The 16,156-nt window shown below is 44.8% G+C and overlaps 1 protein-coding gene across 1 annotated transcript in view; it reads right to left on the bottom strand.

Annotated features, from left to right (window-relative positions):
- The window catches only part of Ehd4 (EH domain containing 4), a 67,703-nt gene that overhangs the window by 9,530 nt on the left and 42,017 nt on the right, over window positions 1–16,156 (bottom strand). Inside the window, exon 4 of the mRNA XM_021152948.2 lies at window positions 3,647–4,059. Within this exon, the coding sequence (XP_021008607.1) occupies window positions 3,647–4,059 (413 nt within the window). The remainder of the gene's footprint in view (window positions 1–3,646; window positions 4,060–16,156) is intronic.

Consider the following 16,156-nt stretch of genomic DNA (forward strand, 5'->3'; position numbering starts at 1 on the left):
CACTGCACGCAGGAAAGCCAGGCCCTGTACATTACATGTGACTAAGAGGAAACTACGTCTTTGGAGAGCTAACTAAATTCCACAGAACTGCAGTGACCCTGAGAGTCCCTGAGCTCTCCTCGTCCTCACCAGCTCCTTCCTCAAAAGCTGCTTTGTTTTCTTGTTGAGTAAGATTTCCAAATGGGTGGGAGTCTTTCCTATCCTTGTGCAGGATGGGGTCTGACAGTGAACTTGATTCACTTTTGGCTTTTGTCCATCTATCCCAAAGAGAAGTTTGAGATCCACACAGGTTTACAGACAAATAAAACTAAATTCTATTTCCCAAACTTGTATCTGGGCTTTCCTAAAATAGCTTTCACTGAAGAATCATGCAGTAAGCTTTGTGTGTCATCTCAGAGCAAACAGACTTCTGGCAGGCTGCCTCCCCACCTGACAAAAGGTGAGGAGACAAAGGCTCGCCCAGACCACGAGAAGTTCTCTTGTTCTTTGAAGACAGCATTGACAACATAAAAATAGAAAAACAGCAAAATTACTTAATTCCCAGGCTTTTTGTTTGTATTATTAAAATCTCACATTACTGTGAACGATTAAAATAAAAACATGAGCCCCAGAGCCCCCCAAAGCCGGGAGAGGAGCAGGACATCATCAGTGGATATGTATAGCTACTAATAATATCTTGATTTTGGACTTCTGGTTTGTAGAGAGAATTTGTTTACGTCACTAGGCCTATGGTAAAGCAGTCACAGAACACTTAAACATGCTATCTGATCCAGCATTTTCCTACCCTTTAGTTTGGTCCCCTGTGTATAGAATTTTTTTCTTCTTTTCCCCCAGACTGGGGACAGAGCCAGGGTCCTACTCTATTTATTGCTGAGCTTCACCCACAGCCTGCCCCTTGCCTCTTTAAGAATGAGTGGCCAAGCTCATAAATGGAACATAACCTTGCAGCTGCGGGGATAGGGGTACAGCTCTGATGAGCGCCCACAGCTTGTGCCACCTTAGGGCCCAAGGTCACTGTGTTCAGTTCTGCTTCTTATCCAGCCCAGGCAGCTTCCTGTCCTGATGCTCAGCTGGGGTTGCGACATGTCACGTGCAAATGGCACTGTGGAGCTGGAGCTGGAAGTAGCTGTGCCTCAAACATTTTCCTCTGTGAAAAGGAACAAGCCAGATACTATTCTTAGGTAGAAAAGAATATGCTATTTCTTTTCCCATAAGTTAGCTCAGCAAGTTTGACCATCCACCCCCTACATCTGCACAAGGGTTTTCATTATTCAGTGTCAGAACACAGAGGCATTTTGTGCCTTACTAACCTAGGCCACGCTGGTCTGCTCCGAGGGCTCAGGAATGACAGGGAGCACTACAGGCTGTGGTACTCAGCATTCTCCATATTCATAATTCTTTCTTTCTCTCTCTTCCAACTTCCCTCTTTCCGTTCCTCCTTTTTCCCCCTCTTTCTCTCTCTCTTCTTTTGGTTTTTCAAGACAGTGTTTCTCTGTGTAGCCCTGGCTGTCCTGAAGTTTGCTTTATAAAACAGGCTGGCCTTGAACTCAGAGATCTGCTTGCCCCTGCCTAAGTGCTGGGATCAAAGAGATGCGCCACCACACCCCACTCTTTCCCTGTTTATGACTGAATATAGCTAGTTGCATGTGTAGTCACTGGCCCCTTAGTGCTGACTGGAAAGTTTAAAATGTCCATGGACACTAAATTCCATGAAATTTGCAGTCTACAAGAGCTACTAGCTTTGGTTAGAAAATAATTTAGGCGAGCTGGGTGTGTGGTGGCAGTGGTGACACCTGCCTTTAATCCCATAACTTGGGAGGCAGAGGAAGGCAAATCTCTTGAGTTCCAGGTCAGCCTGGTCTAAAGAGCAAGTTTTAGGACAGCCAGGGCTACGCAGAGAATTTTTGTCTTGAAAAACAAACAAACAAAAACAATAACAGGGGCTGGTGAGATGGCTCAGTGGGTAAGAGCACCCGACTGCTCTTCCAAAGGTCCGGAGTTCAAATCCCAGCAACCACATGGTGGCTCACAACCATCCGTGATGAGATCTGACTCCCTCTTCTGGAGTGTCTGAAGACAGCTACAGTGTACTTACATATAATAAATAAATAAATAAATCTTTAAAAAAAAAACCAATAACAAAAAGATAATTTACTTTTATATTCTTTGAAGGTTAAATGAATTTGTAATAGCTGGAAAAGAGAAATACCATGTGCTAAAGGGTCACTAAACAGGGAAAACCAGACAGACCTCCTGCCAACAAGCATTCGATCCAAGGTAGTGAGAGCTGTAGCTAAGTGGCTTCACAAACTAGTTAGAGCAATGCCTTGCAGGACTGGAACCAAGTGGCTTAGAACCCTGTACTGGGATTAGTTTGGTGACAGAGGGAGGAAAGTGTATGCATCCCGTGGGGTGTAAGAAAGGGAACCAGCAGCTTGTGGTGCCGTGTGTGCGGGGCAGTGGGAGCCAGAGGCAGGTCACTTAGGAGCACTCACACTAGGCAACAGCAGGAAGATAGCTATGGGGCAGGGCCTGGAGATTTCATTGGTTAAAACTCTTGGCTACTTCTGATGATCAACCAGGTCAGACTCCATCCTGTCTAACGGCTTTGAGGATGCTTCTAGAAGTAGGCCATAATTACAGGAACCATACACAGATGTTCTGAGGAACTCCTCCTGACCCATATACTCTCAGGGACTGATGTGCTTTTCTCTCTTTGGAGACATTGCAGTATTGACTCTGCCACCTCTGGGGGTCAGCAGACCACCACTTACTTATGTACTCACACATACATGATGGGTACATATTCCAGGGTCTGCTAGGAGGCTCAGTCATGAAGCTAGGACTGAGTTCTTATACAGACCTAGAACGAGGATGTGCAGACCTGGCATGCTTTCATAACCGCCACCCCTCCCAGCTTCTAGGCAGTTCTGGGTTTCACCCTTAAATGCACAGTGCCTAGTGATGATTTTCTAGCATCCCATTGGCTCTGGCAATGCCACCTCTTCTATACTGGGCCAGTTGAGATCTCATCATCCTACTACAATGCTACATGACAGTTTCCTTGTAGTTACTGCGCTGGCCAATCCTACCCAGTGCCCAGGTGCTGTGCCCAGTGCTGTGTCACACAGAATTGCACAAGCACTGTGTGAAAGGCTCTTGTTGGCTCCAGCTTTCAGATCCAAAACCAGGCTTCAAAGTCTCAGCCACCTGCCCGAGACTACAGACTGGGACAGAGCATGGTCCTGATCCCAAGGCTATGCTCTTCTTTGCTTTTTTAAAGTTTAGTTTGTTAGTTTATAGAGACGGTCTCAGTATAGTTTTGGTTAATCGCAAACTCATAGAGATCCCCCTGTCTCTGTCTCTTGAATGTTGGGGTTAAAGGTACAGTAAGATTATAGTGGGCTGTTTGTTTTGGACAGGGTCTCACTGTGTAGCCCTGGCTGGCCTGGAATTCCTATGAAGACAAAGCTGGCCTTGAAACTCAAAGATCCACTTGTTTCTGCTGCCCAAGTGCTGAGATTAAAGGTGTCCACCAATCACACTCCCTCCTTTGAACTTTCTGGGACAGAGCTGCCCAATCCTACAAGAGCTAGCAGTGTAATCCAATACCAGCCCAGTGCCCAGTCTGTCATCTCATGCTTACTTTGGCCAACCTTGCACGCTTGATGAGGTCATTGAGTTTGCGCACTGCAGCCTTCTGGGGCAGGCTCTGGATGTCTCGGAAGAGGTCCTGTGCTTCAGCCTCAAAGAGCCGGCGGTTGTCGGTGTTTTGCAGGGGCTGTGCCCAAAATGAACCAATGTAGACTCGGAGTACTTCAGGGGTGTTGATGACCTTGCCCAGAGACCACATGAGGGCCCCATAGACTCGCATCAGCTGCTGTGTATCCACTTGGTCAGCCTTGTTCAGTACCACTCGGATTTTGTCATCCTGGCCCCGGAAGGCCTTGATCGCCTCTGAGAACTCATCTGAGATGTCCAATTTGTGAGCGTCAAAGAGCAGGATGATCCTGTCAACCCTCTCGGCAAACCACTGTAAGACCTGGCAGAAGTCATACCCTGGTGGAGAAAAGGGTCTGTTAGTATGCTGACAACTTTGGGGGGCATAAGTATGGGAGAGTTCCAGTAAAGAGGGCTGAATCTGCGGCAGCAGAGCCTACGACTTGAAAACCATTTCACATGAGGTCCCCTGGGCTAGATGTATATCGTCAAAACTGAGGACCTGGCACTCTTCGGAGGAAAGGAACAGAATGTGGTCTCTGGTCAGCTGATGAAGCACCGCATTCAGGCAACTTCACTTGACACTCCTGACTCTGACCGCCCAGCACAGGTCTCGGACAGGTGGCACAACGGACCGCTGATCCTGACACTGTAGACCACGGGCTACAGGACTGGTCTTTGGACAAGTCTCACTTTTCAGAAAACATCTGCAATGAAGAAGCTTAGAGGCCACCTGCAGTTTCTATGGTGTCTGGCAAGCACAGGAATGGAGGAATTTCTTTAGTCCAAGTTTACAGAGTGTTGAGAAGGTCAAGGGTTGTCTGGGAAAAGTTGTGGTTGATATTTATCATGAGGACTATTTATAGCTTAAGTGTGTTTAAACAGTGTTTTTAAAAACTGTCATACAGAGTATGGTCACTGCCAATTTCTTTTTTAAAATCGCCAGGGCCACAACAAATTCCACTGAGTGTATTTGGCCACCCACCAGTCTGTTCCAAATCAAGCAGTTCAGTAAACACTCCTCCTGAGGTCACGACTGTCAGCCATCTCCTCCAAGGAAGTGAGTTCCCAAGAGAGGCACATAGGCGGCCAGCAGCCAAGGTTATTTTGCTCCTAGGCTGCTCAGCTGCAGCGCAGTCTCCACTTACACACTGTAGCTAAGCCCTCATCCTGCTGCTGCCTTCCCAGCTTGGTTGCCTTGTTCCCTTCCATTTCTAATGGTTTCAAACTCATGTTAAAATTCTAGAGAATGATACAATGAGTGCTGACATAGCTACCATGTAATTTTAACATGGTGCCTTGCTTACTGCAGATACTTTGAAAAACCAGGCCTGATTTATTCAGATAACAAATACCAGACTGCAAAAAGAATTAACTAGATCTTCACCTGTCAACACAGGCAGATCTTTACAAACATCCAACAACAGCAACAGCAGCAACAACAACCGCCTTTATGGATAGGTTGTTAGAGAGAGGGCTCAGAAGTTAAAAGCTCTGGCTGCTCTTCCAGGGGACTTGGGCTTGGTGGTTTCTAGTACTCACATGTCATCTAATAACTGCCTAAATACAGATATATCCTTGAATATCCAGTTCTAGGATATCCAACATCCTCTTCTGGCTTCTATGGATACTTCATGTACAATGGTTCACACTTACATACAAGAAATCACTCATACATATAAAACAAAAAATAAATATATCTTAAAAAGAAAAACCCTACCCTTCATAAACAAGACAATGTTGGGAAGAAATTAGTTTCAAAGACATGAATATAATGTCAGAGATGGTGTCTCATATGCTAGATCCTACCACTTGACAGGTGGGGGGAAGGAGGACTGCTAATATGAGGCCAGCCTGAGTTACAGAATTACCTTTATCCCAATAGATAGATGGAGCAATCAATCTATAGATAGCAGACAGATACAAATAAACAAACAACAACAAAAAGATGACTGTAGAACGATAATATTCACATAAATGTTAAAAAAAACTAGGCAGTGTTCAGCATCCTATGGATATATTCTGCAGTAGAAGCCCAAACTGTTAGTATCAACCTAGGATGCTGGCTGGAGATGGAATATGGTCCTAAGGCAGATGAGGAAGGGCTCAGGAAGAATGATCTCTTAGGAAAGATAGAGGCTTGTGGACTAAAGTTGTCACCTCTTTGACAATCAGGTGTAAGGGAACAGACTAGTAAGGGCTTTGTTTTGGTTGGTTTTGAAATCAACTTATACCCATAAGTGACTTGAACTCACAGAAATCTGCCTGCCTCTGCCTCCAAAGTGCTGGGTGGGATTAAAGGTATTTGGCACCATGGCCAGCCAGTTATGCTTTTTAATAATAACAAAAATTCAGAAATGTGTGGCTAGGATGTAGCTCAGTTGGTAGAATGCTTGTCTAGTATGCATGACGTTGTGGGTTCCACTGCATCCTGCATAACGAGGTGCACTGCTATACTCCTGGGGGGGAAGTGGCAAGATCACAAGTCCAAGGTCACCCTTAGCTACATATCTAATTCCAGGCCAGCCTGGGATATACCAGTCCCCATCCCAAACAAAACAAAATACAACACATACCAAACAAAACCCCAAACCTACTTGAGACACATGGAAGCCCTCCTGTGGCCCTCCATGGCCTTTCCTCCCTTCCTCCCCACTTGGTACTTCTATTGAAGGCACAGTGGAGATTTCTAATTCTCTAGTATGTCTGGCTTTAGAACTCCTGATTCCTTGGGTGCTCAGAATATAGGCCAGAGTTTACTCTCATTTCTTCAACAGAGCAAAAGCCAAGACTTGCTGAATGGGTCACATAGTAGTATGTAAAGACAGAGTCAAGATTTTCCTCTGAGCTCTGTTACTCAAGGCCAGGCAAACTGCCTCACAAGTTAACAAGTACCATTGTCACCTGGACTAGTTAGTATACCAGACAGCCCCAAACCACAGGTCACAGTAGTTGAGCCTCAGCACATAAATATGTGTCCTTCAGGGATCAGGAGGATGGCTGGGATTGGTTGACAGAGGGAGCTACTTGGTGATTGCTCTTTGGGAGGGTGACAGACTTATCCCACTGGTTCCACTTGGTCTCTCTGCGACCAGGATGAGACTCAGAACCACTGAGAGAAAATGCTATGAGCAGCCAAGTACTACGAGGATGAGTCACTTTCTGACAAACTCCCTTTCTGCTCGGATGGGAGGGCCCTCCATGGGCCACAGGTGTCCCTTTTCTTTGTAGGTTGGATACAAGTAAGTGATCTAGACTCAGACACTGTTACCTTTCAACCAGAGTGGAGGGCTGAACCTCAAAGGAATAAACATGTGACAATAGGAGGAAAATGTATTCATGAAGGTGAATGAAGTCCCACGTTTGCAGCCATTCCTGAGCCTAGCTTTCCAACATCCCCATTACTCTGTGACTGACCTGACCAGTCCTCTACCTGTGAGTCACAACTCTTTCACAGCGGTCTCCTAAGAACATGAGAAAACACAGAGATTTATATTATGATTTATAACAGCAGCAAATTGCAGTTGTGACATAACAAACAAAATAATTTTATGGTTGGGGTCACCACAAAAGGAACCACTGAAGGTCTCAGAGGAGCACAGAGTTATATGAAGTGGGGAAGGTTAGTTTGCTCAGTTGCCTGCGCACACCAGAATGATTTTTACCTTTTTAGTTATTTTGTATGATCCTAATTCGCTGGCATTCAATATGCTTCTACTGTACAACCATCATTACTTTCCATTTCCTAAACTTTTTCATCTTCCCAATTAAAACTCTAAGCCCATGAAGTAACAAGTCTCTACTCCCTGACTGAGTGAAGTCCTGAGAGGATGTGTGCTACTGACGTAAGCTGGCCATGTCAAAGACTGTGGGGCCTCAGACCCACAGAGGCATGGCAAAGCCTTCCCCTTGGGGTGAGGTTCAGAGGCACAGCAAAGCCTCCCTTGGATGAGAGAAGTGCAAGCACTGATAGTGTGTTATGAATATGTGACCACAGCCCCCTCCCACCCCAATGTGTGTGGCCTAAAGACTGCTCCTACAGAGAATGTTCCTGCTGAGATCAGCTAATCTTACTCGCTTGGTGCAGCTGTATGCCATAAACTCTGTCTCTTTGTTTATCTGTCTGTCATAACCCCATTTCCTTGTTCCGCGATATACAATAACTCCACTTCTCTGTTCAATTGCATATAAGAAACATACTGCGCTTCCAGGGTGCAGTGGTTTCTTTAGCTAAGAGCCCAGACTACCTATTTTTCTGTCTGTGTTTCTGTCTCTGTCTTTTCCTCATTTGCTCACTATCTCTGTCAGGTCTATTCCTAGAGCTATGCTGGATGTAGCATCCTCTATACTCTCAGTTTCTGGGTACAGCATTCTCCTTACTAGGTTTATGAATCTGACTACTGTAGTGCTGCATATGAATGAATCATACAGTATTTGTCCTTTGTAACTGGCTGGTTTCACCTGTCACAATCAAAGATCATCCTGAGTGTAGCAAGTGTGTGGTGTGTATGCACGCACATATGTGTGAGCTTGTGTAGAGGCAAGAGGAAGATATATGGTGTCCTGCATGCTTGAGCACTTTTTGCTTTATTCCCCTGGGACAATACAAAATAATATTCAGACTCTCACTGAACTTTATTTTTAGCTCCCAAGACAGAGTCTCATGTAGTCCTGGCTAGCCTGGAACTCAGAGATCTACCTGTCTCTGTCCCCAGAATGGAATTAAAGGCATGTGCCACGATACATGGCCCTAAAGATTTTTATGTGTGTCTGTGTGGGCTACACGTGTGCAAGTGCCTATGAAGGCCAGAGGAAGGTGCCAGGTCCCTTGGAGCTGGAATTCAGGCTGTGAGCTGCCCAAGGTAGGTACTGGAATGCACAACTCTAAAAGAGCAGTATGTGCTCTTAACTCCTGAGCCATCTCTCCAGCGCCCCTCTTCAACGTATACGTTCACTAACCACAGGGACCACCTTCTTCATAGTTACACACATTGTGGACTGCGGGCAGTGTGGGTTCAGACATGCAGGTGCCTTGAATCTAACCCTGCCTCCATCACAGTAGTTGTGTGACTGTTACCTCGTTCGTAAAACAACATTACCCACGTACATTTTAGGGCCTCAGTTTGTTTGTTTTTTTCCGAGACAGGGTTCCTCTGGCTGTCCTGGAACTCACTTTGTAGACCAAGCTGGCCTTGAACTCAGAAATCCTCCTGCCTCTGCCTCCCGAGTGCTGGGATTAAAGGCTTGCGCCACCACTGCCTCAGTCTTAACATATAAGAAATTTAGAATATCTTAGCACCTAGAAAACTGTTCAAAATGTTACCTATTGGTCATAGTAAAGAAAATTTTGTATCTAGTGTTTGAGGTACAGTTGAGGCTACAGTAAATGATTATCAAAAGATGCCTGGCTAGGGTGAAATACAGTCTGGATCTAGGACGAGAGGCTGTTACTGAGGGACTTTATAAAACTCAGGTTTCTAGCTTTGTCTAGCTCCAAACTGTCTCTTAAAAGGCTTATAAGGAGGGATGTGGGCAACATGGGTTACTCCTGACACATCAACTAGAGAAAAGGAAGCTAGTTACTAGAGGATACACTGAGCAGTTTATCAACATAAAATCCTAACAAGCAAGGATAGGTGCCACACTGGTGCTGCCTACAGCAGGGGCGGAGCTGGGACGGATCCCTAAGTGACTGTAACAAAGAGAGGCCTCCTAGGGTGATGAAAGTGTGCCCAGATTTATCACAGCCTTCCAAACTGCACAATTATAAGAGATGTATTTTATTGTAAATGAGCATGCACATATGCACGCATGTGTGAACACTGCAGGAATGGCACAGCAGCACCTTCCTTTGGTGCTCATGATGGTTTTTAAACATTCATTTAATTGTTTTAGACGTATTTTGAGTGTATGAGTGTTCAGGCTGCATGCACATATGTGCATCATGTGCATTCCTGGTGTCCATGAAGATGAGGAGGCAGCATCAGGTCCCCCTGGAACTAGAGTTACAGATACTGGTGAGTCCCGGTGTGGGTGCTGGGAACTGAGCGTGGGCCCGCTGCAAGACCACAACTGTACTCTTCACCACTCAGCTGCCTCTCCAGCCCTAATTATAAACATTTCAACTCTTTAAGACCCTCCAATGGAACCTCTGTTGGTATGAAACAAGAATGAGATATAATCAGCCCAATTTTAAGGCTTTGGGAGGTGGGAAAAGGGTATGTGCCCTTCGGAAGATTCCAGTTTGGCATTCCTGGCTCTGTGTTCCAGGAACAAAGGGAGGGTCAGGAAGGAAGGGGCCTGTCCATCCAATCAGGGCCTTTCCGTCATGGTGTCTGTGGAAACTATGGTCTTCATTTGGGCCAGAGAAAGAGCTGCCAGGAAATAGCATCTAGGGTTCGAAGTTGTTCTCTGGCTCAGGTAAATTACGAGGTGGGGGAACTGAGGAAGCAAATTTGGCTCTTTTTAATAAGGGGGGGGGCACTTAAATTTCTCCCCAGAGCCAAATTTCTAATCACATAACTTTTAAACAAGTTGTGTGTCAATAAAAGGATGTAAAACAATGAAAAACAATCAGAACCAAGGTCAGATTCTCCCTGCCCAGGTCCTCATGTGGCCTTGGGGTGGCCTTCAGTCTCTGCTCCAACCTTTCCTCCTAGAGTTGGCAGCTCTAGTTCTTGTTTGGGCCCTTACACATCCCAGAAGTTCTGTATTGGTTGTTAGTGTGATCCCAAGATCTCCTGGGCCTTCTGGTCACCCTCTATCTCTCTATACCCTTCTATCTCTCTATACCTAATTGGTGAGTGTCCACAGGCACTGAGAATGCTGGCCAGGCTCCCTCCTAGCCAAACTACCCTGGTCCCTGGGCTCCCTCCTCTCCAATACAGCTCCTAAGCCCCTAAAAGTATTCCTAACTCTTGAAAATTGTGAGTACTCGGAGGACAATGTTTACAGAGCAAAGTCTCCATGTTCAGCCTGTGCCTCACCACTGGGTCTTTTCTAGAAGTCTCGTATTGAACCCCATTCTCCCTACCCTACAAAGCACAAGGGGCTCTCTGTGGTGTGTCAGAAGCACCTGTCCTTTCCAGTCTCCATACCTTTGCCTGTACTTTCCTTCTGCTTGCACTGACTGGTCTGTTCCCCGTCTGACCACCTATGGGGCCCCTCCCTCCATGCAGCAGGATGGGACTTCCCTCCTGTATCCTTCCTATAGGTTTGTTCTCTGCTTCAGGCTTTGGAGTGCCTCCTGGCTCAGGTCTCGCTAGTGTACACCATAGCAAGTTGGAGAGCAGGCAAGGTCTTAATCATGTTTGCTACTCAAAAGCACATTGCAGTTGCTTCACACCATCTAAGTCAAGTTCCCTCTGACATGACTTTCCTTTCCCAGTACTTACTTAGTCTGTAGTGGTGTGTTTATTTGGCGATTAGAAGATGTAAATTCAAGGCTAGAGGGATGACTTAGTGGTTAATAGCACTTGCTCTCTTCCAGAGGACCTGAATTTTATTCTTAGCACCCACAATGTGAGGCTCCCCTCCCCATTCTGCCTAGCTCTATAGACCCAGTATCTACTATTGAACAAAGAGGTGTTTAACAAATGTGTCTTGGGCTGGTGAGATGGCTCAGCGGGTAAGAGCACTGACTGTTCTTCCGAAGGTCCTGAGTTCAAATCCCAGCAACCACATGGTGGCTTACAACCACCCGTAATGAAATCTGACAACCCTTTCTGGTTCGTCTGAAGACAGCTACAGTGTACTTATGAATAATAATAAATAAATCTTAAAAAAAAAACCAAATGTATCTTATTTCTCAGAAAAAGTAAAAATGGAACTATCAAACAATCTGTTAATCCAATTTCTGGGTATTTAGAGGGAAAAGCTGAAATTGAGACAGATAGCTTGCATTCCCATGTTAACTGTGGTNTTTTTTTTTTTTTTTAAGATTTATTTATTATATGTAAGTACACTGTAGCTGACTTCAGACACTCCAGAAGAGGGAGTCAGATCTCGTTACGGATGGTTGTGAGCCACCATGTGGTTGCTGGGATTTGAACTCTGGACCTTTGTAAGAGCAGTCGGGTGCTCTTACCCACTGAGCCATCTCACCAGCCCCTGTGGTCTTTATTTTGAGCCAAGCTGTGGAACGCATGTGCCCATGCACAGATGTATGTATAAGGAGGATGTGGTAGATTCTTAATGCAGAGTATCATTTAGCTTTAAAGAAAGGAAATTCTGCAGCATGTGGCAATGTGACAACATGGATGGGTTGGGAACATTGTGATAAATGAAATAAGGCTACAAACAAATGCAGAGGCTACGTGATCCTACCTATGAGATGCTAAAACAGTCAAACTCACAGACTCAAACAGGAGAATGGTAGCTGCAAGGGCCTGGGGAAGAGGGGCCAACTGGCAGAATGGCCCAGTTATGCCAGATGAATGAGCCCTAGAGATTGGTTCAACTCTACTGTACCCAGAATTAATTCCATACTGGATATAAACATTTGGTAAGAGGGGCCAGCAAGATGGCTCAGTGTGTAAAGTCACTTGTCACCAGGCCTGACAATTTAGGTTTGATCCCTGGAATCTGTTTGGTGGAAGAGAGAACTAATTCTTATATTTTTGTCCTTTGACTTCCACATCTGTGTTGTGGTTTGTATGCAAGCCCCCACCACTCAGACATACAAATAAGTAAATTTTTGTTTGTTTTTATTAGATGTGCATGGGAGAAAGAGAGAAAACTATAAGGAGAATAGATTGTCTGTAAAATATTCTTACTACAATAAAATAAAAAATAAAATAAATTTGGCTTGGCCAAGTGGGTTGATTTGAATAAGTATCAGTTTCTTGGCAATTTGAAAGATATAGTTACTTAAATAGTTCTAAAAAATGGACTATTTCTAACTACAGGAAGTGAATACCTTCTAAAAATAAGCATCAACTATCTGGGTCCACTCAGGCATTCTAACCATATTTTTAAAAAGAGGCACTTCAGTAAACAATAACAGCCACTTTGGGGGCCAAAGTGGGGAGTCTTTTCATTGTTTCCAGGCTGAGTTTACTTTACAACTAGCAAAATATTTTTCTGAACATTTCATTGTTGTTGAGAGCAAAATGACAGCTAAAATTACACAAGAGATGTACATGTTTATGGTTCTCGCTCCATCCCTGCCCTGAGAGCTTCCTAGAGAATCCTCTCAGCAGTCCTTGTGACACTCCTGCAGGGTGCTATCATTTCCCCTGACCTACAGACAGGAACTGACTAGAGAGGTCATCTCACTTCCCCAAAGTACACAGCGCTTTTCCAAAGCAGCATGAACCAAACCCAGGCATTCTAGCCCCAGAGTCTGCGCCTTTATCTGCTGTGTGGCACCGCAGGGGTGATGTTCCTTTCCTTCTACAGTGTTTTCAGCAGGGGAGGGATTCAATTTCCAGCACTTTCCAGATATAGGCTACACTGGTGTACCTTCTGCCACCCTGAAGATGAAGTAGCATCTCTGCCCTTTGCAGGCCCTGCCCCCACCACAGCAGATCCCAATCAGAGCAGGGACGAATGGTGGTAGTCTGATGGACAGGTGGCTCTATTCTACTTTTCCCTCTGCACAGTGTTGGGGTGAGGGTGGTGCTGAGGGGTGGTGATTCTGGATTGACACCGAACCCTAGTTCCAGTAGGACTTAGGGATAACACGTGCTGTGGTAACTGCACAGAAGGGTCCCTGAGAAGAGTTTTGTGGAGGTTCAATGTGAGGTGTTTTTTGTTTTGTTTTGTTTTGTTTTGTTTTGTTTTTTACAGATTTTTGTGGGTAATGGTTATCTCGGGGAACATAGCTAGCTAGAATAAGATCCCTGAACTCAGGAGCAGTCCCTGCCTCAGCACACCCGGCCTGAAGGGGTTTGGCTAAAATTTAGATTCAAACCAGGTCCAGATAAGCTCAGTCCTGGGCTTCCTGCTGTTTACCTTGTTTCCCTTCCCATCCTTCTCCCTCTGGGATTTAGGCCAAGACCCTGTAAATCAGATTTTCTATGCATGTTTCCTTGTAAAATAAACACGCCAACCTCACAGCCTGTCTGTGTCAGGAGACAAGAGACCAGAGAAAGTTATATCAAACTAGCATATCAAGGCTGGTGATATACTCACAACCCATATGGTGGAAGGAGAAAATGGACCCCCAAAGGTTGTCTTCTGTCCATACTTGTGTCATGCACAGTGTGCCCACAGAGTGTACAATCAGAAAAAAAAGTTAAATGATCAACACAGAAAAGAAGCCAGTCAGCAGAGAAGGGCGAGGACCACCTGCTCACCAGGCTTCGTGTAACAACAAAGCATGTGTGAAAAAAAGCGGGAGAAGCAGGTGCTACTCAAATGGCCTATAAAGGACGTAGAGGCTAAACCTTAAGGCTTTACTCCCTCTGGGAGTACTGTCCATTTCTTAACAAACTGTCTCTATTCTTATTTCTAACCAGTCCCTTTCCTAGGTCACAGAGCCTGGAATTAGGTGCCCTTTACTTCCAGACAGTAGCAGTGCCCAGGAAGATGGTAAGGACAATGAGAATGGCAGAGCAGACTTGTGGGAGTGCATCCAGACCATGAGGAAAAGTCTCACCTCAACAGGGTCAGTCCACCAACATAGACAGAGGGAGGTTCTAGGTGAATCCTAGCCCAGTAAATTCCACTGCTTCTTGTAGTGTGCCGAATGAAAACAAAATGTTTCCTGTCTTACCTTCCATCTCAGAATGAAAGTCAGGTAAGAGGGCCGGGAAAGGGCAGGATGCCATCTGACACTGAGGCCCTTTTCTGGAGAGGGACATTGTTGGGAATCTACCAGTGACACACACAAGTCTTGTCACTTGGCCCAGCTAACTCTTCCCTGTTGCCAGGCCTCAGTTTCCACATCTATGAGATAAGTCTGGTGATCACCAGGGGATCTTTTGAATCTTAAGGTTACTAGCTGTTTATATGGTTCTGGATAGCAGGCCATAAAAAGCCAAATGCCTGGGAGACACAGTTCAGCTTTTTAGCATCCATTTAATACAGATATCCAGTAGTTATAGGATCAGCCTAAAGAGGTTACAGGAGTACTGAATAATTAACTCTAATAAAATGAGCAAGTAACAAGTCCCATTTATTATATTCCTTTCATATAGAATTTGTATGCTGCAGCATTTGGGCCAAATTGAATGTCCATTGCAGTAAACAGTTTGTCCTGAAAATTTGATTCCCTTGTGACCCAATTCCAGACAACGCTATGCTGAAAGAAACTACCAGAGGAAAGGTCAAAGGATGCTTAAAAAGTGACTGGCCCAGCCTTCCAATATTGTATAAAAATTAACAGTATTAAGGAATCAGTGTCACACATGAAAAAATACCCATTTCTCATTTTTTCAAGTGGGCTTTGTGTACATCAGACAAGAAAATCTTAAACAATACATTTATAAATCAGAAAGAGTCAGCTTGGCAAAGATTACCTGAATTTTCTTGAGGCAAAATGCCTCAAGAAATCATTAGGCTCCACCCAAGTGTGATAGGGCCAAACACTGACAAATAAGGCTTTGACTTTGACAACAAATCTTGTCATTCCCTGGTTCAGAGGGGCAAAAAGACATCAATTCTTCAAACCAATGGTTTTCTAAAGAGAAATGGTATACCAAGATGATGGACTCAAGAAAAGCCTTGAAAACAACTCCTGACTCCAAGAACCCAAACCTACCCTGCCCTTGCTTTGAAACATCCAGTACTGCCTAGTGTTCTGTGATCGTGGGACAGCAGCCAGTCATTACGACCATCTCCAGCAACTAAGTTATGGTGTGCCAAACCATTACTCAGAGATATCCTGAGTTTATGTTACAAATGTACAAAAGTACAAATGCAGATCCAATCAGCAGAGACTATGTGAGTCTACAAATGGGCTCTTAAAAAAACAAAGACTCACTTATTTTACCAAGAACAGTCCCTATGTTATAGCTATAGTTACCAATGGTACTTCAAAATAGTCAAATAAAGCCTGGTGTTGTGGTGCCAGAGACAGGCAGATCTCTAGAAGTCTAGTGTGGTTATACAGTGAGACCCTGATTCAAAACAGAAATGAAATGAAGAAATAAACAAAACCCAAGGGATATTTGGATCCAGGTGAAATGTGTGAGATGGGGTTTTTCTAGGAAGCTGCACAGTACACTTGAAAAATATCACCAAGTACAGAAAAAGAGCACCATGGGAGAAAAACCTAGAACTGTGACATGAACTGGGCTGCCACACCTCTTTCCTGACCACTCCCTGTGGCAGGCCTCCCAATTCTAGCCTTGTTGTACTCTCTGGCTTCCCCCAGCTATACTGTCAATACAAATACAATACGAATATCCAATCTACTCATTCGGGTTTTCCATTTTGTTCTCCAATGAACGAATGGAGAGGTTTGGTCGATCTCTGAGTCCCAGGATCAAGC

This window comes from Mus caroli, chromosome 2 (assembly GCF_900094665.2).
Source record: "Mus caroli chromosome 2, CAROLI_EIJ_v1.1, whole genome shotgun sequence".
NCBI lineage: Eukaryota > Metazoa > Chordata > Mammalia > Rodentia > Muridae > Mus > Mus caroli.